At 44.5% G+C, this 25,625-nt stretch overlaps 1 protein-coding gene across 2 annotated transcripts in view; it reads left to right on the forward strand.

The window, feature by feature from the left end:
* Positions 1-1,620: 1,620 nt before the first annotated feature.
* Positions 1,621-25,625, forward strand: part of trpm4a (transient receptor potential cation channel, subfamily M, member 4a) — a 30,325-nt gene continuing 6,320 nt past the window's right edge. For both annotated transcript variants that reach the window (XM_063190963.1, XM_063190971.1), the window contains exons 1-23: positions 1,621-1,926; positions 3,872-3,933; positions 4,883-5,060; positions 8,421-8,601; positions 10,809-10,978; positions 11,983-12,160; positions 13,555-13,619; positions 14,043-14,279; positions 14,448-14,550; positions 15,168-15,286; positions 15,598-15,906; positions 16,429-16,530; positions 16,942-17,070; positions 18,613-18,742; positions 19,357-19,502; positions 20,092-20,204; positions 20,918-21,022; positions 21,472-21,518; positions 22,051-22,280; positions 22,593-22,708; positions 23,693-23,825; positions 24,389-24,563; positions 25,221-25,392. In XM_063190963.1, the coding sequence (XP_063047033.1) occupies positions 1,849-1,926; positions 3,872-3,933; positions 4,883-5,060; positions 8,421-8,601; positions 10,809-10,978; positions 11,983-12,160; positions 13,555-13,619; positions 14,043-14,279; positions 14,448-14,550; positions 15,168-15,286; positions 15,598-15,906; positions 16,429-16,530; positions 16,942-17,070; positions 18,613-18,742; positions 19,357-19,502; positions 20,092-20,204; positions 20,918-21,022; positions 21,472-21,518; positions 22,051-22,280; positions 22,593-22,708; positions 23,693-23,825; positions 24,389-24,563; positions 25,221-25,392 (3,278 nt within the window). In that variant the 5' untranslated portion in view covers positions 1,621-1,848. The remainder of the gene's footprint in view (positions 1,927-3,871; positions 3,934-4,882; positions 5,061-8,420; positions 8,602-10,808; positions 10,979-11,982; positions 12,161-13,554; positions 13,620-14,042; positions 14,280-14,447; positions 14,551-15,167; positions 15,287-15,597; positions 15,907-16,428; positions 16,531-16,941; positions 17,071-18,612; positions 18,743-19,356; positions 19,503-20,091; positions 20,205-20,917; positions 21,023-21,471; positions 21,519-22,050; positions 22,281-22,592; positions 22,709-23,692; positions 23,826-24,388; positions 24,564-25,220; positions 25,393-25,625) is intronic.

Consider the following 25,625-nt stretch of genomic DNA (forward strand, 5'->3'; position numbering starts at 1 on the left):
GCGCGATATAATAGCTTCACAAACACACACACACACACACACAAGATGTAATAGTTTCACCTACTGCTTCTGTATTACTGTAATATCCGTTCACTGATAGTCTTCATTTCTGTTACAACATCTCTAACAGGAGAGGTTGCTTTTCCTGAATGTCCAGTAGCACAACCTTGACGTGAGTGAGATTCCCGAGAGGATCTGTGTCCTGTTTCCCTTTCACCATGCCTCTATTGTTAGTCAATGGCACGTTGAAAAGAGTTTAGGCTTCACAGAGTTGGCAAGTTTCACCAGGTCAATCACATCAATGCAGCTGCAATGCTGTAGGCCTACTAGGCTATCATTCAGGGGTGCCTGGTGGTATCGGTGTTTTCACCAGTGTTTCAATCAATCAATCAATCAATCAATCAATCAACCAATCAATCAATCAATCAATCAATTGATTAATCAATCAATCATCTGCTATCTTTGCTTAACCCTATCCAGACCGGGGGGGGGCTAAAAGTGCCCGCACCAACTTTGACATCGTATAACTCCTGAATGACTTAAGCTATGACTACGAAACTTTGTGACTTTTCCTAAAATGAAGTTGGCTTCAGTGTGATACCAAAAGATTAGGTTTATCATGTTTGTTGTTGCCATGGTAACAGTTTTCTGACAGGTACGTCTGACAGAAAATCACTGATCTGAGTCTCATCAGTGTACCCTCCTTATTGCGTATTACTTATTGTATAGTTATTCCATTACATTAGCATAACTTAACCAAATATAATATTTTCTAAATTAATTATTATAAAATGTTGCTAATTTATGCTAATTTATGCTAATTTGATGACATCATCAAATACCTACTTTTACCTTTCCCAATGCAAATTTCAACTCAATTTTATTTCTTCTTTTTATTTCTCATTGCTTGTGTGTCTTATGTAGATCATGGCCTGCAAATTTGGTAAAATATATCCTGTTGTTGAGGGCTGAATGCTTGCGGCTATGTTATACGAAACTGAAGCCGCTTTGCCATATCTACGACGTGATTTTGTCACACAATTTTTCACATTTTTTACATTTTCATTAGCATCAGAAACCCTTGTCTACATTTGAAGTGGTCTGATGCACATAATAACTACAATTGATGTGCATTACCCAAGTTAGATGGAAAATACATCACGGTGACATTTTGGGCAATAAAACCAGGAAGTGACGTCATAGTGACGTCATAATACCCAATAATGACACCAAACTGATGTCAATCATAGATTTTGGGCTGACGATCATCTCCTCCGAGTTTGGTGGTCATACGCCATTCGGTTCCTAAGTTATGAGGTGGGGGCCAAAAGAGCCCCCCCCCGGTCCCAGGAATGCCAAAAAAGCCCGGTCTGGATAGGGTTAAGGCAATCACTTATTCAAAATATTATGTTTGTTGAGATGCAGCACTGTCAATTGAAATATTTAACTTAACTTAACAGTTTTAACTTAAACTCTTCAACAGTTTTAACAGGGGAAAAAAACAAATAACTTATTTGTGTGCGTGTGCGCGCGCGCGCGTGTGTGTGTGTGTCTTGCTGTTGTTTAGGTAAAGTGAACCAACTCAATCTGTCCCTCATATGCATCCACCCACACATCCGCGCCCCATCACGCACCTGACTGAGATACCTGAGTGTAAAAGTCGCGCGCTGGAATGTATGTCTGGAGCTGCCACTGGAGGGGGAGGAGCCCATTGACGATGTCGAAGCTTTCTTCAGAGGTCTCATACCGCTGGAGTCGTCTTTCACAGCCTACCAAGTCAGGAATATTGTTTGTCTAATACAACGCGGAATAAACCCTCCGCGTTGGACCAAGGAGGACAGAGGAGTAATGAAAGAGGTGGAAAAGGGGAATGATGCTGGAGGAGGAGGAGGGAAGGACGGGACCAGAAAATCAGAAAAAGATCAGGTGGGTTATGTATGTTGATGCTACCGCAAAATGAGTTTCAAAACTTCTGTCAATCAATGCTACCTCAAAAAAGTGGAAACGTTTACTTCACCAAATGTAGCAAAACGGGACAACAATGTGCAAGCGCAATATGGTTAAATAACTCTGAGCATAGCCCACTTTTGGAGAGCTCTGCGAGGGCTCCAAAAACTCAAGTCAAGACTTGCAACGAGATGTATGTTATTTCCCCTCAGGTAGATAAGGTAGTCTGACATTTTCAAACTGCCAATAGCCTGTTATTACGCATGGGTGCCCCTTATGTAAAGAGTGTAACGCTTTGTGCTGTTTAAAATGGTAAAAATGGCATCAAGCTTTCGACTGCGCAATTTTACTTCTGCATTGATGAGTGAGGAAGTATAATGTGAGACTACAAAGGCCTACTGTAAATAACAAATAAAGAGTGGACAGAAGTGGGGAAATCGTATACAGTACGCGGGTTTAAAAATGCATCAGAGAGACCGTCTACATAAACAATGTGTTATGACTACTTTTGACAGACTCCTAGCCAGAGGGATTCAAAACACCCCACTATTGTGACCAGAGAATGTTGAGCTTCGCACGGCGTAAATGATCAGCGTGACAGCACAGACGGAGAGATCTCGATTTAATTCAAGACTGGCGGTCTCTGGATTTCAGCTGACTCACTCACGGCATGTTTGTTGTGAGACTTTTAGACACGACTTCAGACTTGGCATGGGAAGGGAAATATTATGGGGATAGTTGAATCATTGTGTTGATGTAGGTCATGTTGTATATCATGACACTGTGTGTTTCCTAAACAGATTTTACGCACGCACGCACGCACGCACGCACGCACGCACGCACGCACACACACACACACACACACACACACACACACACACACACACACACACACACACACACACACACACACACACACACACAGACTCTGCCTCAGCTGACCACTGAGCTTGTGATGGGCCCTGTGGCTGGCTGCTGTGCTGTGCTGCGGTGTTTGATCCGCTGCCCGTGATGCATTCTTCTCATTCTTCTCTCTCGTCTTGCCCCTCCTGTCCATTATAACCTCGTTGTCTCCGGTCTATAATAACAACAGCCATTCTTCTCACGCCGTTCAATTTTTCATTGGAACCCACAGTTTAGCCTCCAGGCTCAAGGGAAATCACTGCCATACTCAAACCAGGTGTCTTCTCATTGTCTTGTCATGATGCCATCTCTTCTTCACCCGCATCACTGATTTCCAACTCTGTAGTCAAGTCAAGTCATGTCAAGCCAGCTTTTATTGACACTTTATTCATGAGCACAAGTCATACAAGGAAAATGAAAATATGTTTTCTCTCTATACCATGCCAAGACATGATTGAGTGATTTTGGTGTGTGTAAATGTGTTCCTATTCCTATGCAAACCATGGCTTATTTTGCTACTAAATAATACAACAAAGTAGAATATAATGTATTTTATTGTCAATAATGTCACTTATACAATATGAGACACTTGTCATAGAGACTGTCTGAATGTCACTCATCAGTGCAACATGTCATGTATAAGGGTTAGAGCCAGTGCGAGCTTGAGTTCAGAGTGATGGGGCTTTTGGGGAGAAACAGATCCCAATTCTGTTGTGGTCTGAAGTGTTTTTTTCTGACAGTGCAGCCTCAGAACTGCCCCAAGGAAGTCGTGGTCTAATGGTTAGAGAGTTGGTCTTGAAATCTAGAGTTTTTGCAGGTTCAATCAAATTTTGTTTCATCCATGGCCAGTGGCTTTAAACAAGGCTAGCTCCACATTGCTCTAGGGACTATTGCCACTTTGGATGAAAATAATGCAAAGTGCACAGTAATGTAATGTATTGTAATGTAGGCTAATGTAATGTAATGATATAGGCTATAGTGGTTACTGTCCTAATGATGTATCTCACTGTTTTCTCCCCAGAGCTGGATCCCCAAGATCATAAAGAAGAGAGTGTGCTCTGCGTTAATAGAGGACTCCTTCAGGTACAACCTGTCATTCCTGTCATTCATACTGTTTCTGACATTTACCGCTATGTGCCCCTATACTGCAGGTATTATACTAGGCTTATAGCAACCTCTGGGGCGTGACAATGTTGACTTGTGGCTCACCTGGCTTAAAGGCCACATATGTTTGTTTGTATATGACCTTCGGTCTGATCTGTCTGTCTGTCTGTCTGTCTCTCTGTCTGTCTGTTAGTTTGTCATTCTGTCCTGTCTGCCTGTATGTCTGTAGTGTGTCCACACAGTAGGTGTGTTTTAGTGAAAGTGTTAAGTATTTGGATGGATTCATTTTCATGGTTCCTGTGTGTTGTTATCTATTGTTTACCATGTCATGAAAGAATGTTGTAATAAGACAAACTTTTCCCAGACCTACACAATTTCGAATCCTAATCTGTCAGTAAAGAAATGGTTTTTTTTTTAGAAAAAAATTGATTAAAAAAAATGTTGAGAGAACATAAATTAGTACACTTGGAACATAGTGCTGTGAGAAAATACAGAAAGCACTTCTCCATCCATGAAACTGTCATAGATTCTGTGTTCATTTCATGGTATTCTGTGAGATCATATTTCTCTTGGAGCACTTCTTGAGCTTCATAGCTCTTAAAAGCAGTGCTTCTTAACATTGCTGGTGTCAGCAGCTGAGGTTGCAGGAAGGGGATGCTATGTGGATATGTCACCATTTTGTTAGCTTCTTTGTTGTCTCATGCAGTGCAATATCTGTAATCCTATCTCCCTGTGTCTCTTTCTGTCTGCCCTCCTGTCTCCCTCTTTGACTCTCTCTTCTCCCTTTCTCTTTTTTCTCTCTCTCTTTCTCTGATTCCCTGTCTGTATTTCACTCTATCTTTATATCTCTGCCACTGTCTGTCTGTCTGCCTGTCTGTCTGTCGGCCTGTCTGTCTCTCTGTCTCTCTATCTCTCTCTCTCTCTGCAGCAATGGGGCTCTTTGTCAGTGTGGAGGGGTGCGGGAGATGCACAGCTCTGTTGCCACGGGGGATTATTTTGGGGCTGCCATCGTGAGCCAGTGGGACAGCGCCCAGCATTCCTCCGAGTACCCCACAGATGCCTTCGGGGAGGTGGAGTTCGCCGGGGCGGGCAGAAGACACAGTCACGTGAGTAGTGCCCCCACATTCTCCTCCTCCAGACCCCCCATACTCACATCCAGAGCCTCCTACCCATGACTCATCTTTTATTTCCCACTCTGAAACATTATAGGCGAACGATTGGGGTCCATAAATGGACTATTAATCAAGTTACTTGAGCTTTGGTCTGTCATATGAGTCCTTTTAGATGACTGTGCTTTCCGGGTTTCTGTTTTGTCTGGTGTTCAATCAGAGTAACTTTATACTCCCTCCGCTCTCTCTGTCCATTCATGACTCAGTGGTTATCACTGGCAGGAATGCCAGATATTCATGAACGGGGACAAAGGAAGTTTTTGCAGGTGCAGGAGCAGGTGTTTTTACTGTATAATGCTGCTGCATCAGGGGGAAAAACTCTCTCTTTTACATCTTGGTTATTGTCTATTGTTTGAAACGATTTGTGTGCCCGCCGCTAAGACTGGCTTCCAGAAGAGACATGTAGCATCAGTAACAAATTATATGTTGGTACTTAGATGTCTTATATGTGCCCAGTAAAAAATATGTTCTCAAAATACATGGCCTCAATCTATTTAGTATCAATTCAGCGATTTGAGTGTTGAGTTAACATGTACCAATTTACCAATTTACCAATTTACCAATATTTAGAGCATACTTGGATTTGCAGTGTTTATTTAACACTCAAAAGAGTGGAATGTAACACTTAAAATTGAATGGGACCATATTCTCAGAATAGCTTTGAATTACCACTGCATTTGTTCTGCGTGTAAGGGGATTTTTTACCAGCCCTTTATCATTCACTATCCACTAGGATGAGATATGAATAGAGGGGCAGTATCTCAACTCCCTTCCTATAGGCCTTTGGTCTGGTTTGGTCGCCAGGGGCGGTCTTAGGTAGCCTGATTATCATCGACTTTCAAATCAGCATAACAATGAACATTTCCCAAACATCATGGTTGACCTGCCTCCCTTGGTTTGCTTCTGGTTGTTTGCTTCCCTACAAAGTTGGAGGAGTTCCCGATTTTTCCGGAGCTCAGAAACGATATTTGTATCGCTCCTGGCCTGACTAGAAGCAACGCTGAAGGTGTTGCGTCACTAGGAGGGCACGGCCTGGCTAGGTCCTAGGTGTGGGACGATTCTGCAGGGGTAGCACCTGAGAAGGGGCGGCACCATCACGAAACCCCGCCTCCTCACGAAACCACATTCCCAAACAACATTGCTAAAATCGCCTTAAAACAGTTGTTAGCTAATTAAAGCAGTTATTAACATATCAAATCTTTAACAAGGGTTATTTCTACACTATTAACACACTGTTGTAATACCATTACTATAAGTGTTTTTGTCAGCTATAATAAGCGGTTTTCAACGATTTATTTCACTGGAAACAGAGCCGTCGCAAAAGGGGCAGGGTATCAGAGGGGGCGTTGCCTGGGGCCCAACTCATTTTAGGACCGCCACTGTTGATGGCTCCCATAATAACACAGTGTTCTCCCAATCAGCCTTTTACACACATCAGTTAGAGCCACTGAGTGTCTTTCATCTCTCTCTGGCTATTTGAAGACAGTTATGTGGTGGTTATAGGGTGGTCTCATAATGAAACCAATCACACAAGACATACGCACAGCCTAACACTGTTATATTTGTTCTTACTTACGTAGAACTTAGAAGCAGCTGGCAATTACAGCACAGTGCCTCTTTATCTCCATGGATCAAGTGTGTAATTATCAAGAGAATGTGGAGGGTCCAGTCTCAAGAGTCTCTCAGAGTCAAACCCTCGCACACAATCTACCCATCTCTTCACTGCCCGTGATGCAACTCATCTTTCTCTCCAACTGGGCCTGTGACGGGTTGATTTAAATCATTTAGTGCCTTCAGATGTTATGTTTCTGTTCCTATCTGATGATCTCTGTCCTATCTTTGGGCTCCTGTGATGCTGCTCAAGTGGTGCTCAAGTGGATTTTTTTCTGATGTAGAGAGTCAGCGCTTGGATATGACGTGGTCTTGCCTTATGTCACCCTTAATGCGTGCTGCTGCTAATAGTATGTTTATTTAGAGGTGATAGTGGTGCTGGAAACCACTTAGTAGGTGTTTGTGTTGTACTACGCCTTCTAAGGCCTTGGTTTACATGTATGGAAATATTTGCTATATCTGCAAAAAATGTTATCAGTTTACACACCTTCATCCCATTTACATGGCATTTGGATAAAATAAATCACCATTGTGACAGGTTTGTTTATGGAAATCTCCACTTAAAACTCTAGGGTTTAATAAAAGACACTGTTTAACTGTAAATTAAAGGTCCAAACGAATAAAAAAGTAGACATTTACAAAACTGTTCATGCATGTTAACAGGGTCTTATTGAGCAAACACAGGATCATTACAGTGTAATAAGATATCATTCATGTGACATTGCCAACTGGATTCTCAAATGTAGGGCAGAGACGCAGAGTATGAACTGTTACATGTGTAAGGCAAGGCTAGGCATGTTAATTTGCATAGCAGCACACTTATGCCCCGAGGCTGCTCAAATAGTAGTGACAGTAATAGCTGACAATTGTAATAGTTGGCAATCAAAGGAGTTTAACTGCAATCAACTGGACTTTTCTTTGGATCTTGATGATGACACTTGACAGTTCTCACAGACAGTGTTGGACAGTAACAGGGTAGTCAAAAGCCAGTTGAAAGCATGGCTTTGCAAAGTATGTCTAAAAAGACAGAAAATGCACGCACATCAGCAGTGCAGGTCCTAGACCAAACGGAAGAAAACTGAGAAAAAAGTGATTAAACGCGCCATTAATGTTTGGGAGCATTGATGAGTGTTGTGGGCCTTTATCATGTTTATCTACTGTATGCACTGAAGCCAACAGGGAGCGGCAAAGGGGTCAGTTGAAAGCCCATTGGGAAACTCCAACTCCCATTGTCATTGTGACCCAGCACTCCACAGCACACAAGTGAACACTGCACACTGCACACAACGAAATTGCATTTATGCCTCACCCGTGCAAGGGGGCAGCCCTCAGTGGCGCCCCATGGGGAGCAGTGCGGGGGGACGGTACCATGCTCAGGGTACCTCAGTCATGGAGGAGGATGGGGGAGAGCACTGGTTGATTACTCCCCCCACCAACCTGCCGGGTCGGGAGTCGAACCGGCAACCTCTGGGATGCAAGTCTGACGCCCTAACCGCTCACCCATGACTGCCCATGACAGTTGTTCTGGGCCTAGGGATATGGGGGGCGGGGGCAGAATTGGGTCCTCATTGCTTTGTGTGTATTGAGAGGGGGTTTTCACATCTCTTTTTCCCGTGCCCGAAAAAAGTTGTATGTCCCAGACCGGTCCTGACTGTTTGTCTCTTGTGTCCCATCTTGTTCCGCCAGTTCCTGCGACTATCGTGCGACACGTCTCCACAGATAATCTACACACTGATGACGGTTCACTGGGGCCTGCCCTCCCCCAACCTGGTGGTGTCGGTGGTGGGGGGAGAGGGCCGCGAGGCCATGAAGCCCTGGGTCAGGGAGGTGCTCCGCATGGGCCTGGTACGCGCTGCACAAAGCACAGGTAATGCCACCCTTATTGGTAGTGTCTATATTAGCCCCCAAGGAATCAGGCTCAGGCTAAGCTATGAAGCCCCGTGTTGGGGAGGTGCTTTGACAGGACCTGGTATGCGCTGCACAAAGCACAGGTTAAAGCCTGGTTTAGACTCGTCCTGCAACTGCAGCCTACAAACACAAACTGCGACTTCACCCCCTCTGTAGAGCTGAAACAACCCCTTGCAGCGGTAAACGTATACTTGTCCTGTATCCTGCAAAGTCGGTGTTGCATGAGTAAAAAGAGGCCCCTTAGCGCAGCACTATGGCTCTCTGTAATGTTATAGCAATGTTGTTATGATGTAGTTAAGCATTTTCAGCAAGTGAATAGGGTCGCCGGCGACCCCAGCTGCAGTAAGAGGCTACGCCAACATTAATGCGTAGTAGTGTCCACTGACCCAAATATGCGTTACACAGATAAACAGACACACCCACAGATTAACTAGGCCCAGGGTAGGCCAGGAAGCTCCTGGGTCAGGGAGGTGCTATGACAAGGCTTGGTGTGCGCCACACAAAGTACAGATATATACTGTATCCACCTTCAGTGGTAATGTCTACTAATCGGAGATGTGTTATATTAGCCACTGGTGGTAAACCAGTCAAAGTGTTGGCCAGGATTGGCATGGGTTAAAAGGTGTTGGCCAGGATTGGCATGGGTTAAAAGGTGTTGGCCAGGATTGGAATTTGTTCCATAGGCACTCTGGCAAGGCCTGGTGAGGGCCACACAAAGCAAAGGTGAGAAAGTAAAGGTCTCCTGCTCAGAGAGGGCTTATCCTATTCCTACCCTCTCAAACAGTGTGTCTGGCTGGTCTTTATGAGTAAAAGGAGTCCAGTTGGAAGTTTTTGTAGTTGGGGCTTCGTTTAGCCATTCCACCTGGACGCTTTATCAGTTCTGCCTTAATGTACGTTTTCAAGCTCCAAAAAGACACCCAATTGCCTCCAGCTTAATTTTCCTGACTAACCTGACTGTAATCAATTATAATCTTCAGAGCCATGTGGTCCTGTCTTGCTTCCTGCCCGGGGATTGCAACAGGGTGAAGAATTTTGTTGGTGTGTAAAACAGTTGGATCTTCTTTTATAGGTTGTCATGACCTTTTGCAGTTTTGCCCTTTGTTCAGAGTCAAAAGTGGGTAGTCTATTTTCAGTCTAAATTGAATTTGCCAAAACATGTATTTATTGCCCAACTATTTATTGCCCAACTGCAACTCCTCAGTCAGGTTATAGCAGTGAGACAAGACACCACAAGATCCTGTAAGACAAGATAAGACAAGATAAGATAGCGTGCCTAAATTGTCACCAAGCAGAATGCAGTAAATTGCAAGACTGCTGAAAAAAAGCGTGTATGAACATGTGATAAGACCAGTGTTATATGTGACAGGTGGATAGAGCCAGTATATGTCATCAAGGCCACTCACCCCTGTAACGCAATAAACAATGCAGTGTTAATTCAACTGATACAACTGAATCGATTCAACATCTTCTAATCTAGATCGTAATTAGTCCCAGAATGCTCTCTGGGTGTTAAATCAACAATTTATATACTGTGTACTTTCTGTCTGCCTGTATTCATCACACTCTTGGCCTCACTGTATATACAGTACTTTCATGTACCCTGTATCCTGGAGCTCTGGCATCAGGCAATCTTTAGACGCAAATATGTTCGCTGCTACAGATCCAGTTCGATCAGCTTGACTGTGTCTTCTTAAGTGAAATGTCAGGAGCAGGGCAGGGCAGCTCAGAATCCTACCTGTACGGGAACTAGAGTAGTGTGTAGTTTAGAATATGTTTGACGAGGGAGACACTCAAGTTTGGCTCCAATCACTTACAGAAATGTGTACATCTCAGCTCCCTATCTCTCTCTTCAATGCTGTGTAAACAGTAACAGCGTGCCATAAGCACAACAAACTGTAGTATGTTCCTTCATACTGCTAGTGCTCATCCCTCCCTCTCTCTCTCTCTCTCTCTCTCTCTCTCTCTCTCTCTCTCTCTCTCTCTCTCTCTCTGTCTCGCGCTCTCTGTCTGTCTGTCTGTCTGTCTGTGTGTGTGTGTGTGTATGTGTGTGTGTGTGTGTGTGTGTGTGTGTCTCTCTCTCTCTCTCTCTCTCTCTCTCTCTCTCTCTCTCTCTCTCTCTCTCTCTCTCTCTCTCTCTCTCTCTCTCTCTCTCTCTCTCTCCTCCAGGAGCGTGGATTTTGACCGGTGGCCTGAGGGAGGGTGTTGGCCGTTGTCTTGGGGAGGCGGTGAGGGACCACCAGACTGCAGCCTCCTCGTTGTCCCAGAACAAGGTCATTGCTGTGGGTGTGGCTCCCTGGGGGCTCGTACACAACCGCCAACAGCTGGTCAACGCACAGGTGACACACACACACACACACACACACACACACACACACACACACACACACACACACACACACACACACACACACACACACACACACACACACACACACACACACACACACACACACACACACACACACATTTACACGTATATGTAGGTAACATTTCCAAATGCCGTTCATGAATATTTTCACAGTACTCATTAGTGGACTTATGTATCAGGTCATGTATTTCAGTACCGTACACAAATATTGGTGTCAGACGCATTGGCATACTTGCATTTACTCCCACATGCGAATCCACAATCTTCACACACCCAAATACACACATTTACATGCATGCATGAGAGAGAGAAAGAGAGGAGTGAGAGAGAATGAGCAAAACATTTACAATGTTGGAATGAAGTATTATAAATATTTAATATACTGAATGAACTGCTTGGTGACTTGGTGTACTGTATATTTTCATCATCACTGTTACCTGTAGGTACTCCGATGCATTCGCCATGTCTATTGATTGAATGTCCAAAGTCACAGAGGAATATGCTCTTCCCATCCTCTGACAGCAGCACATTGTCAGCTGCAAACACACACACACACGCACACACACGCACCCGCACGCACCCGCACGCGCGCGCACGCACGCACGCGCACACACTCTCACACACACACACACACACACACACACACACACACACACACACACACACACACACACACACACACACACACACACACACACACACACAGAGGGTTGGGGCTGGGTGGTGGGTGTGGTGGTAGAGGGAGAGGGAGAGGGAGAGGGAGAGGGAGAGAAAAGCCAAATCACTTGATATTCAGGACGCTGCCACTAGGTTAAGGGGTTTAACAATATTTTATAACACAGTCTGGCATTCATTTTGAACATATGCACCTCATAGCTTTTCATTGACATCATATGCTTGCATTCTAATTGTCTTGCCTCTCATTCCCTTTCTCTCTTTTTCCATCTTTCCCCCTTCCCCCCTCTATCACAGGGAAGCTTCCCCGCCCGCTATTATGTTCAGAACACGTCACGCGACTCTCGCTGCCTGGATAACAACTACCAGGCCTTCCTCCTGGTGGATGATGGGAGTGTAGGCCGTAGAGGCGCCGAGGTGCGCTTCAGAGCCAACCTAGAGGACTACATCTCCCACCAACGCACTGGCATCTGGGGTAAGACTAACTTGATTTAGGGAAGGGAAAGAATAAGGGGGCAGAATCGTGCTGCAGCAGAGCAGTGGGACTAGGCGGCTGTGTGCTCTGACCTGCCACCTGCTGGTTGTAGTTGTCATTGCATCCCTTGTGATTTTGTTTTGGTGGATCATGCCAGGTAGAGCATGACACGGGAGTGGATTTTCACTCCCGTCCCATCCCGGTCCAAGAAAAAAAATCCCATCCCGACCCATCCCGGACTGGAGTAAAAGAGACAAATCCCATCCCGTCCACTTCTGAAAATAATGTTTCCCAATCCTGTCCACTCCCACTAAAAAAATCAATCCAACTCCCATTTCGTCAAAAAAACTAGACTTTTTTTAATGAAAAAATAAGCGAGCATTCCCGCTCCCTTTCATTTGTATTCCCGCTCCTGCCCGCTCCCGTTCATCTTTAATTTTGACTCCCATCCCGCGGGAATCCCACAGGACCCGCGGGACCCACGGGAATTCCGAAAAATTTCATCCTCTAACGCCAGGCACAATTGGCAGTGGATTGGCGAGGGAGTAGTATCGTAAATAACAAACAGAATGTGGAATTGTGGAACACAACAGTTGTAATATCTTTTTTTTGGATCAGATAAAGAGACTTTAAGTAGGTTTTCACAATAAGTGTCTCCGTTGTCATGTTTACATATCTGAGTAAGTTTGCATTCATTCATTCATGGGAATCATAGGAGTTGTCTCGCAAGGCAGCTGAACTTCTTGTCTGTCCACTCCCAATGTTTCATCTGAAACGCATCTGCAGTTCTGCGAAATGTTGGTTGAGTGTCAGGTGTTTACCTCTCAGTAGAGTGACAACTCCACCTCTGTTTATTGAGGATAGCTCCTCAAGGATGACCTCCTTTACTCTCCTGTCAAACCGTCCGTCTGGCTCCTATGTGCAACATTAGCACATCTGTCATCCTCTGAGGAGGCTCTGAGTTTGCTTTTCCTTGTAGATGTTCAGCTTTGTTCTCATGATGTGTCAGACACTGTGGTGCCCCTGGGCACTAACACCTCACAGATGCCCCCTTTATTGAAAAAATATTTGTGAAGTTTTTGTCATGAAGTGCCCCCTAACTGGCTGTAAATGGCTGTTGCCCCTGGGCCCTGTGCCGCTGGCCCTTATGGATAATCCGGCCCTGAGTACACAGTGATTTTCTAATTGAGTAGGCCTTTTGAATGTCTGGTCAGATGTTTGTAAGTAAAATAAAGGTCTAATCTCCACTGACTCAGCATTTCAGAAGTGCTCAAAAATGTCCAAGACAATTTCCCTTTCTATTGTAAATTATTCATGATAGTAGGCTACCTCTTTTATACCCCTTTGCCTCTGTGGATCTTCACTGATGAATGTGCTGATGTGGTTGTTTGCAGGCAGTGGCAGCATTGAGATTCCAGTCTTGTGTATGCTGATATCTGGGGAGGCCTCCATGCTCGAGGTACATCTACTTTCATACAGTTACATGCGCACTATATTAATCACTAAGTATAGTATGTACTTACATCATATGCTGGTGAAGATTCAGTTTGGCTTGTTAAGAACACTTAACTAGCCACTTTGACCCATTAATGAGTGTGTGTTTGGCTAGTAAGATCAACATCTATACTAGACATTTTGTCTGGTGATGAAAAAATAATAATTTAGAGTCCTGCTCACGTTGTATAATAAATTAATTGTCATATACTTAGTAGCATTGGTTTTCTTGTAAAAGGCAATATGTCTACCACAACAGGGCGGCCACTAAGTATATGACAATTAATTGTCATACAACATGAGCAGGACTCTAAATTCACTTTTTGAACTGAAAGTGAGATAGAACATGCATGCAACTTGCAGCTGTGATGTTGGGCCTCGTCCACAGAGAGTAGATCAGTCTCTGCGTAAGGCGACCCCGTGGCTGGTCCTGAAGGGGTCTGGGATGGCGGCGGACCTGATCTGTGAGCTGCTGGTGGAGCTGTCTGTGATGCCCCAGAGCCCCACCTCGCCCGCCCCCGATGGGGAGGGTCCGGGTCCGGGCCTGGAGCAGAGGGAGCGGGTCAGGGAGCGCATACACAGGGCCTTCCCCAGCGAAGCAGACCTGGAGAAACTAGTGGATCAGGTGAGGGCCTATACACACAACAAGATACACATGTGCCTTCTTCAGCATGTTGTGTGCTCACTGTATCCTTCTTCTTCTCCCTCTTCCTCTCCCCCTCTCTCTCTCTGTCTCTCTCTCTCTCTCTTTTTCTCTCTGTTTCTCTCTCTATCTCTCTTTCTCTCTTTTCAGGCTCTGAGTATTTTCCAGAATAGAGACCTCATCACAGTGTTCCATGGTGGTCAGGAAGGGGCGGATGACTTTGACACAGTGCTGCTGAAGGCCTTGGTCAGAGGTACAGAGCAGCAACCGCTTTTGGCAGTCCTTTGCTAGTGAGAATTAAGATGACAGCATTGGAAAGATAGTAGGCATTATGTCAAATTAAGAGTGTAATGATAATGAATTTATGACAATGAATTATGAAAGGAAAAACAATTATCCTGGAACATTAAGACCTTTAGCAAGGAATGGAAAAGGAAAGAAATAGAGAAAGGAGAGGGAAAAAGTAGGAATTGGATTGCGGAGAGAGAGAGTGTGATAAGAGAAGGAGAGAGGGAGTATAACTTTGAAACCTTGAAATTGAAAGAAATGGATGGAGAAAATGATGGGAGAATGAGAAAAAGACGCATGGTGGACAAAGTTAGAAGAGAAGAACAGGAAGGAAGTGTGTGCGTGCAGAAACATTTGTAAACACGGGACTGAGGTGCAAAAAAGGGCAATAGTCGGGGGACAGACCATGGAAAGGTCACAGGAAGCCATTAAACATTTGGCGTAATACATGCTCAGGGGCAAACGAGGGGAGAAAGTGAACGAGAAACAAACAGGAACAAGAAACAAACAGGAAATAAGGCTGTAAATATTGCTTTTGCATGTAATTACAGTGTTGTTATGTGTTTGTGGCATGGCGTCTAGCGAGCAAGCGTGTGTCCAGTGATGCCAGTGTGAACATCGAGGAGCTGAAGCTGGCTGTGGCCTGGAACAGGGTGGACATCGCCAAGAGTGAACTCTTCAATGGCGACATCCAGTGGCGGGTTAGTATGTAACCACCATCTGCTATAACAAGCTACAGTATACTGTATTAAACACAGTAGTTTAGAGGAGCTCTCAGCATTCTGTGTACAATAAATCCACCTCCAACCTCTATCAGAAACCACCTTCTGTTGCTTTATCGGTTTTTAATGCATCGCTTCAAATGTCTACATACCCCATTAGGTAGTTGTCAACACAATAAATAAAGGAATACATCAAATAATTTATAATCACTGTGTGACCATTTGAAACGAACACACTTCTGTCAAAGCCTTCAAAGTGAGTCAATATGGTCCTTTCCTCCATCCTTCAGTATGAGGACCTTGAGGACTCCATGACGGACGCGCTGGTGAACGACAAGCCCCAGTTCGTGCGGCTCTTCACCGAGAACGGCCTCAACATCCTGGACTACCTGACTAACCAGCGCCTGGAGAGCCTCTACAAGTCGGTGTGTGACAGCTCCCTGGTCTACGCCCTGCTGCAGCGCAAGCTGAACGAGAGGCAGGGCCTCACCAACCTCTCCCCGGCCTCCTCCACCCCTCCGGACGACTCCACCCCACTCAAGAGCCCCATCAGCCCCCTCAATGACCCCAGCTCGGCCAGGGAGCTCAGCCTCTACGAGGTGAGGAGTGAGGAAGTCACATTTGGTCACAGGCCTGTGTGGATCAGAAATAAAACACATATAGATCACAAAACATATGGATCACACAACATACATATTGGGCTAGAAGATGCTAATTAGGTTTGTACTTGCCTTTATTAGTCACTGAAAATAATCAGAGTTGTATAAAGTAGAAGAAGAAGTTCTTTCCCACATGTTATTACAATACTAGCCGTGATATTACGAAGTTGAAATCATGTAATATCATCCCACTAGTGTTGTAATTACATCTGTAAGAGTACTTTTACTTCTACTTTATACAACTCTGAAAATAATTGATGGCGGGCCAAAAATGTAACATATCTGCCTTAAACACGTTAAACTGATCCTAAATTCATGGGTGACTGTACTTTTCATTATCAATGCAACTGTGTATGTAAACACCAAGGGGTGTAGGATGCACAGATTTACAGTGACTCACACTTTGCTAAGGTCTTTTTTATTCTTGACTGAGTGCAATGTTTCTGTGCTCTTCTCTCACAGGTGTCAAGAGTGTTGTGGGATCTGCTGGGAGATGTTTGTCAGCCATTCTATTACGGCCCCCTGGGCCTGGACCATGGCACCAGCACCAGGAAAGCCCTGAAGGTATATAACGCAGCCTAGTCATTATCATGTAGAGGACATTACATTACATCACACTTAGTTGATGCTCTTATCCAAGTACAGGGTATTGGTTACAATCCCTAGAGCAGTGAAGGGTTAGGTGCCTTGCTCATGGACACCTCAGCCATGAAGTGGGGTAGAGCGTGGAAGGGTGGGATTCGAACCTGCAACCCTCTGATCAAAAGCCCATCTCCTTAACCACATACATAACATGTGTAACTAGCATGTTCTCTACAGTGCATATAGTATGTACAGTATATGCTGCTCATTTATTTACACTGCATGACACAGTATAAAATAATTAATGGAGAAAGCGTTATTTGAAATTTGACATGGTGTAGTATTGTCTTTTCTGATTGTGTGCTTCCCCCTCCGCCCATTTCCCCCGCTCAGCAAGTGACCAAGACGTTGCTGGGGGAGTGTTCCTATAAGGAGCAGCGGTGCCTGTCCCCCTGGGCCTCCCTCTTCATCTGGGCCGTCCTGCAGAACCGCAGCGAGATGGCCATCTACTTCTGGCAAATGGTGAGAGGCTGCAGAGACACACACACACACACACACACACACACACACACACACACACACACACTCATACACAACACACACTCACATACACAAGCACAACACACACTCACATACACAACACACACTCACATACACACCACACACACACATACACAAGCACAACACACACTCACATACACAAGCACAATACACACTCACATACATACCACATACTCACATACACACACACACACACACACACACACACACACTCACAGCCACACAGGTCGGGACTGGTAATCTGGTTGCCTGATCATCATAGACTTACAATCGCGATTCTAAGGAGCTGTATCACTAGGAGGGCGCAGCCTGGCTAGTAATCTGGTGCACAGGGCATTTTTCTAGTGGGCCGACAATCCCCAGGGGCCAATGCTGATGTTTATTTGTTTGCTTGTTTATTTATCTTAGGGAACTGAGTGGAATTGAGTCAAGTGAACTGAATCAAGCAGGATGTAACATGACAGTGGACTGTACAGTATGTGTGAAGGGCCAGTTTAAGCCAAAAGTTCCCAATTGTTTTTTTGGTCAAGTAGTGTTTTGGCCAATTCATCAGGCTAACCATTATCTGTTCCGTCACCTATTATTTCTGATGCTATAGGACAGGTGGCCTTGAAACGGCTGTGTGGTAGCTTCAATACTCCAACATTTTCTCACAGAAAATCCAGTCTTCTTAGAAATGACTGATGATGAGGATGATGATGATGACAACGGTAACGACATCCAGCGCCAATGGTGCAAACTGCATGCTCAAGCAAATTTGTTGGATTAAAACTGCTCTTTTTAGAACATACTGTACTCTTCCACATACAGCCCTCCTGTACATTACCTCACATTACATTACAGTTAGCAGACTCTTTTACCCATAGGAACTTACAGAGTGGACATAGTGGTTGCAAAACAAGGTGGAGCAACATATAAACTATGGAGGACACTACTGGGTATGCACTGCAGAGAGGACAAAGTAAGTGCAAAATGTTATCGAGGGTTACAGATCAGCAGAGTTTGTTTTGTTATGCAGGGAATCTCTCTCAGAGGAGATGAGTCTTCAGCAGGTTCTTGAAAGGTATGCTGATGTAATTGCAGCAAAGTAAAGATGGACAAATATGGAGGTTGCACAATGATGTAACCAGAATATTGCTCAAGACTGCATTGTGGGAAAGTACAAGTCATTTGCTTGTGTGGATGTCACTGCAAACATTCCCATGGAACAGGCTGTAATGAGGAATCTCATGTACACATTTGTATGCAGATTATATTCGTAAATAAAACAACGAATGTATTAATTATTGTGCCTGGCAGGGACGTGAATGTATGTGTGTGTGTGTGTGCGCGCGCGTGTGTGCCTGTGCGTGCGTGCATGTGTGTCTGATATGATTTTCTTGTAATCTGTCTATCTATCTATCTATCTATCTATCTATCTATCTATCTATCTATCTATCTATCTATCTATCTATCTATCTATCTATCTATCTATCTATCTATCTATCTATCTATCTGTGTCAGGCAGGAGAGTCAGTGCTTAGTGCTCTAAGTGGCTGTAAGATGCTGAGGGAACTGTCTAAGATGGAGACGGAGACCGATTCCAAACTGGCCATGAAGGAGCTCGCCCAGCGCTTTGAGGACCTGGCACATGGTCAGCACACATTACATAACAACACAATACATTACATTACTATTGCCATTACATTACTATTGTCATTACATTACTATTGCTATTACATAAGTGGCAGCGCTTTGAGGATCTGGCACATGGTCAACACGCATTACATTGCATCACATTACGTTACATCACCATTACCATAACATTGCTATTACAGTACAATTACATTATCGTTACATTGCATAACCGCGAGACATGGCAGTTTTCAATTTGGTTTCACTTACCAGACACTTTAACCCAAGATGAGGGAGAGAGAGAGAGAGAGAGAGAGAGAGAGAGAGAGAGAGAGAGAGAGAGAGAGAGAGAGAGAGAGAGAGAGAGAGAGATTCTGTTCATTGACTATGATCAGATTTGTTTGTATGATTGATACTGTTTACTGTCAGTGTGTGCGTGTGTGTGTGTGTGCGTGTGCGTGTGCGTGTGCGTGCATGTGCGTGTGTGTGCGTGTGCGTGTGCGTGTGCGTGCATGTGCGTGTGTGTACATATATTCATGTGCGTGTCTCTGTCTGCATGTGTGTGTGTGTGTGTGTGTCTGTACATGTATTCATACGTGTCTATGTATTCATGTGTGTGTGCGTGTGTTGTAGATGTGTTCAGCGAGTGCTACAAGAGTAGTGAGAGTCGTACGTACAAGCTGCTGATCCGCAAGTCTCCAGTGTGGGGAGGAGCCACGTGTCTGCAGATGGCCACCGCCGCAGAGGCACGACTCTTCTTCAGCCACGACGGAGTACAGGTGAGGGGAATCGCACGCACCCACCACCTCCCCATTCACCTCCCTTTTGTCGTTGTTCGGTTGATGCGTCGGGCGCCCTGTCCTTGCTTCGTCTCTAGCTCACTTTTCTTCAATGGGGGGAGTGTGCAGATACTACCCGAGTTCTTAGTGGCGCCCCGTACTCCCGAGCCTGAGCTTCTCGGCTGTGGCAGTACTTCAGCACCACGGCTAGCGATCTTGCCCAATATGCTGCAACTCTCTCAGCTTCTCAAGTCCACCTGCGAGAGCCGCACAATCACGAGAAGATGTATGCATACATGATTGATCCAAATATCAGAGTAAACTAATGAAAGTGTTTTTTTTTAAAATATGTAAACACTAGCTTCATCTTACTTGTATACTCAAAAGTAAAAGCCTCCAGAACCCTGCCAGATCCCAACTTCTCTGTACCCACATCACCCACCACCTTCTCTGGTTGAAGCGCACAGCTTACAAGCCATGCATGTGCTGTCAAGTCCATCCTAGTTACAGTAAATAAAGCCTCTCTCTCTCTCTCTCTCTCTCTCTCTCTCTCTCTCTCTCTCCCACTCTCTCATTCACTCCCTCCCAGTCATTGCTCACTCAGATCTGGTGGGGAGACATGGCGGGCTCCACAGAGGTGTGGAAACTGCTCCTCGGGTTCTTCTGTCCTCCCTTCATCTACACCAACCTCATCGACTTCAGGTGTGTGTTCCCCATTCCCCTCATCTCTCAGCCTCATCTCGAGACCATCTCTTCATCCATCCATCCATGCATCCGTCATCCATACTTCCATCAATCCATACATCCATTCACTCTTTCTCTGACTCTCTGTTTGTCCCTCTGTCTTTCTTGCTCTCAGCCTCCATTAGTGGGCACTGGGCACTGGGCATTGTGAGTGATACTGTCCCATTTTTGGAAATAAGCTCATATTACACCTCCCCTTGAGTTAAATAATTGAGTTTCACCTTTCTCCTGTACTTTCAACCATTTTCTAAGTATGGCAGTGCACATTTTACCTCCAAGCTAGCAGTTAACATTGACTCCTATGAGACCAGTTAGCCGCCAGCTGGTCTCATAGGACTCAATGTTAACTGCTTGCATGGAGGTAGAATTTGCACTGCCGTACTCAGAGAACGGTTAAAAGTACATGAGAAAGGTAACACTCAATCATTTATTTTAAGGGGAGGTGTAATATGAGCTCATTTCCAAAAATGGGACAGTACCACTTTATTGTATTGAGACTGGCCACATATCCTATTTTTTGTTGCGGGATCAGTACCAAATCAGCATAGATATGTACATAAAGGGGAAAAAAGTATTTGAATAGGATTTTGCTCTCTTAGGTTTTTTTACATTTGTAAATGTTATTTTTATTTACATTGTTTATTGAGCATGGCGTTTGTGCTTGTGTTCAGGGAACAGGAGTCAGAAGACCAGAAGATAGAGGAGGTGCTTCAGCGCAGAGACAGTTTGGACGGAGGTGACGCCACAGTTTACTCTCTTGCAGACATCCTGCACACGTAAGATCATCACAACACAGTCCCACCATACACTCACCACAGCTAAAAGAAAAACTATAAACAATTATCAGTTATCAGGAATATGCTTAACCCCTTAAGACACGGCATTATAAATTAGCTGTTACCAGAATGGCAATGACCAAGTCATAATGTATTACTAAAGGCCCCGTGCACTGTCATAGTAGAGTAGTACTATAGTAGTTAACTTTCAATGTCTATTACAGCGTACCACAGGAGGTGCGGCATGCATTAAGGGGCTGCACAGATTGAGAAAAGCAAAAAGCTGTCATATAAGGATGTGTGTTACCTATCTGTATTATTATGGCTATATTTGTATACTTTTGTACTTTGCACAATATCACAAACATGATCATGTGCAATTACATTGTGATTATGAACACCTAACACCATTCCAAGTTCTAATCAATCGTGCTTATTGTGATCTATAGGAATGAAGATGCAGAAGAATACAATGCCTTGAGAGACAAATCCAAAGGTATTGCATGCATGCTATTTTCCCATAAGCCACCTCTCTTTAACCTTTGACCTTTACCAGGTCATCCAACCAGTATATTGTTTATATCTTGTCTATGTTATTGTATTTTAATATTTGTTTTACCTGTCCAGGGACTGCAGATGGAAATTAGCTATATAGCTATAATCTGGCACAAGCCATCTTTTTACTTCTGTAATCAATGTGTATTGTGCATGGTCCCTGTTGAACTAAACTAAATAAACTAAACTAAACTAAACAGTAGACAGTAGATCAGGAGGAGACTGATTGTGAGGTTTGCTCCACAGTCAATTTGACATAAGGCTCTAAAATGCCATCCATATTTATTATTTAGTAAACTAGCAGAGTAGGAGAAGGAATGTTCAATTGGAAGCCCACACCCATTTAGGAAACCAGAGTTGATCCCACTTTAATGCATGCTTATGTCACTTTTGCAACAAAGTGTTATTTTGGTTTATCATATTGAAAAATATTTGGTCTAACCTCTGGCTATGGTTTGCTCCGACCCCTACAGATCATTCCCAGTCCAGCCAAAAGCTGCCCTTCGTATTCCATAGATGGCGGCAGTTCTGGTTCGCTCCCGTCACCTCGTTCCTAGGCAACGTGCTGATGTACTTCCTCTTCCTCTTCCTGTTCGCCTACATCCTATTGGTTGACTTCAAAGGGCCGCCCAAAGGCCCCACGCCGGCAGAGTTTGTTTTGTACTTCTGGGTGTTCACGTTGGTCTGTGAGGAGATTCGTCAGGTAGGCTTACTGCACACACAAAAAATATGATGTGCAATAATACACATACATAAAAACACTAAATAAGCCAGCATTTGGAAATTAACTTTGCAAAATGTGAATATTTCATAGACACTGGGAAGAAATAAGTGGTACAATTCACCAGCCATGCAACAGTAAATTATTATTTTGCATCCAAAAGTATCACATTATTGCATTGTATCACATTTTACCAGTATTTGTACATTGTACATTTTCCCTCCCTGACACATGTGAAGACATACGACACACACATTCTCTTCAGCACTCTAATATAGTTTTTGCCTTTTTCAGTCCATTGTTGAAGGGTCTACAACAATACTTCAGAGGATGAATCTGTACATCCAGGACATTTGGAACAAGTGTGACTTAACTGCCATCCTGATGTTTTCCGTTGGCCTTGTGTGCAGGTGGGTTCATGGATAGAGTGGCTAAACTCTTTAGAGAAGGGGCCTGTTATAAATGAGCTGTTACCAGATTGGCAATAACCAAGTGGTAATGTATTACTAAAGATTCTGTATAATGTCGTTGGTGTCAATGGTGGAGTTGTAAATTCAAACCAGGGGGGAGCCCAAACAGAATCAGATATTTCACAGCCTGTCCATTCAGAATCGCGGGGTGGGATTGCGGGGCGATGTATATACGTGTCAGTGGTTGAAGTAATACGTGATTTTTAAAAAAGCCACGTGAATTCTCCAACCAGGTTCGAGCTGTTTTGAACACACCTATGCCTTTCCAGAGCTAAGCGATTGACCATGTTCCAGAACAACCATCGCGTGAGAGCCAGGTTAGGATTGGTCAGGGACAACTTATGATCCTTGCAAGTTCGGGGGTTTCTCCCCCAAGAAAATTTGAAAATACAGCTGTTAAAACTGCAATTTTAATGCAAGATGAGTTTGAGAATGTGTACCAATTAATAAAGATCAATAATAAACTTGAAAAAAAAACCCAATTGTGAATAACAACCTCGTACAGGACCTATATGACAGAAGCCTTTTTGACAATTTTCATGGAGGGGGGATGATTTTTGGCCATTTTCATTCCCCTACAATTCGAGCCCTGGTTGTAGTGTAGCACCATGGTAGCAAAGTCTTTTCAATGACTAGTGCAATGTTCCACTGGTGGAATTATGAGGCGACGTTGGCTTTTGTATGAGGGGGAGCCCGTGACAGTGGTCAATATGTATGACCAGACTCTGCTGTAGAGGCAGCTCAGCTTTGGCAGGCTGCATTGCTGTGGTGAAGGGGTGCCGTGTGTCTTTGGCCGAATAAACTTAGGGTGCATGAATGTATACACTGTGTGTTTATGTGGGTTGTATAAACGTCTGTGTTGTTTACCACTACTGCAAATACAGGAGGATATTTTTACTAACTGTGTGTGTACTGTGTTTCCAGAATGTTCCCGTATACGTATCGGTTTGGACGTGCCGTGATGTGCGTGGACTACATGGTCTTCACCATGAGGCTCATCCACATCTTTGCCATCAACAAACAGCTGGGACCAAAGATCATCATGGTTGGCAAAATGGTGAGATGGTGACTGGGCCAAATACATGTATTTTTAAAGATAGCTCTTGGGCTTTTATGCCTTTATTCAGATAGGATATTATGCCCGTGCTATAAAAGTAATGGAAGAGAGACAGGAAAGGATCAGGAAATGACCTCGGGCCAGACTCGAACCCGGGTCCCTGTTTTACATAATGGTATGGCACCTTGGCCCACTGAGCCACTGCATCGACCCCAGCCCAATAGTATAATTTCTGTCTACAGGTGACTGACAGCCTTTTGGCACTGCATGTGGCCAAACCAGGGCTGCCAGAGGCCAAGTCATGTTGGCTGAAATCAGGCACGAGACAGTAGCCTACATTTACCATTTGGCAGTAGAGAGTCATTGTAACTTCAAAATGATTGATACACATTATTTCTTGCCCTCTGACCAAGGCCCATGTCAATGGAGGCATTGTAAGAGCAACATGTCTGTCAAGCAGTTTGTAAAGTCGCTCCTGTCATTGCAATGTGTTCTGGTAATGTAATGGCACCAATTTGTATTTCACTATAATGCTCACTTGTATTGCTCCTCTTCTTCCACAGGTGAAGGACGTCTTCTTCTTCCTGTTCTTCCTGGGGATCTGGCTGATGGCGTATGGAGTAGCCAATCAGGCGCTGATATACAACTTTGACTCCCGTCCTGATTGGATATTTCGCCGGGTGTTCTACAGGCCATATCTCCACATATACGGACAAGTTCCACTGAATGAACTGGACGGTCAGTAAAAGGCCCCAGACACAAATAGAAAAAGTAATAAACAGGAGGCTGTAGACAATAGTGGAGGAAAACACTGGAAGAAAAAAGCACTTCCTTTCGTCTGAGCAGTGTATGCCCGACAGGAATAAGGAAGGAAGATCACGCAATGTTTTTCTTCTTTGACTGTTTTCTTTAGTAAACTTTGTGACAGTTACTCTTGCTGTAAAATATTGGAATCACGTGAATCCTCTACTGTTGGAATGTAAAGACATTCTGAGAAATTACTTTCTCAGTCAGAACTATCAACTACAACAAGCTTTCTCCTTCAAGGAATTAACATACTCCATAATCATGCGTTGTTGTAGAGTGCATTCTTTTTTGAGTAAATGCTCAAAAAGGCATGTATTGAAAGGCTCAAGGGTTTTTAGGGGCTTTTATGCCTTTATTTGACAGAACAGTGTGAGATGGAGACAGGAAGCGAGTGGGACAGAGAGGTGGTGGAGTATTGGGAAATGACCCCGGCCGGACTCGAACCGGGGTCGCCGTGGGCATGCAAGCCCAAATGTGGGGGGGTTTAGCGTGCTGTACCACAGCGCCCCCAAGGCCCATGTCTTTCTCATGCTTCTGTCTGTCTGTCCCCCTTCCTCTCTCATCTATCCTTCCCTCCAACCCCTGCAGCTGGCAAATTCTCTGAGCCAGATGTGAACTGCACGCTGGATGAGACGGCGATCGAGGGGGGCGCGGAGCCGTGCCGGCAGACGGACACCAACTGGCTGGTGCTGATCCTGCTCTCCATATACCTGCTAGTCACCAACATCCTGCTGGTCAACCTGCTCATCGCCATGTTCAGGTGAGATGGACACATACACAGACATCCTGGGCCTCACAATGACCTCAATATTAGTTTATTACAACGGTACATAGTCACATCCTGGGCCAGGTTCCCATAGATGGAAAATATGGCCTGAATTGGTCCTTGTGCGCACGTTTCTCAAGGTGTTCTGACTCAATGTAATCAGTGAGTCCCATGCTTCAGTCCTTACGTCCTCACACTGTGCGTGTGTGTGTGTGCACATGTTTTTG

The sequence above is a fragment of the Engraulis encrasicolus genome, chromosome 2 (assembly GCF_034702125.1).
Source record: "Engraulis encrasicolus isolate BLACKSEA-1 chromosome 2, IST_EnEncr_1.0, whole genome shotgun sequence".
NCBI lineage: Eukaryota > Metazoa > Chordata > Actinopteri > Clupeiformes > Engraulidae > Engraulis > Engraulis encrasicolus.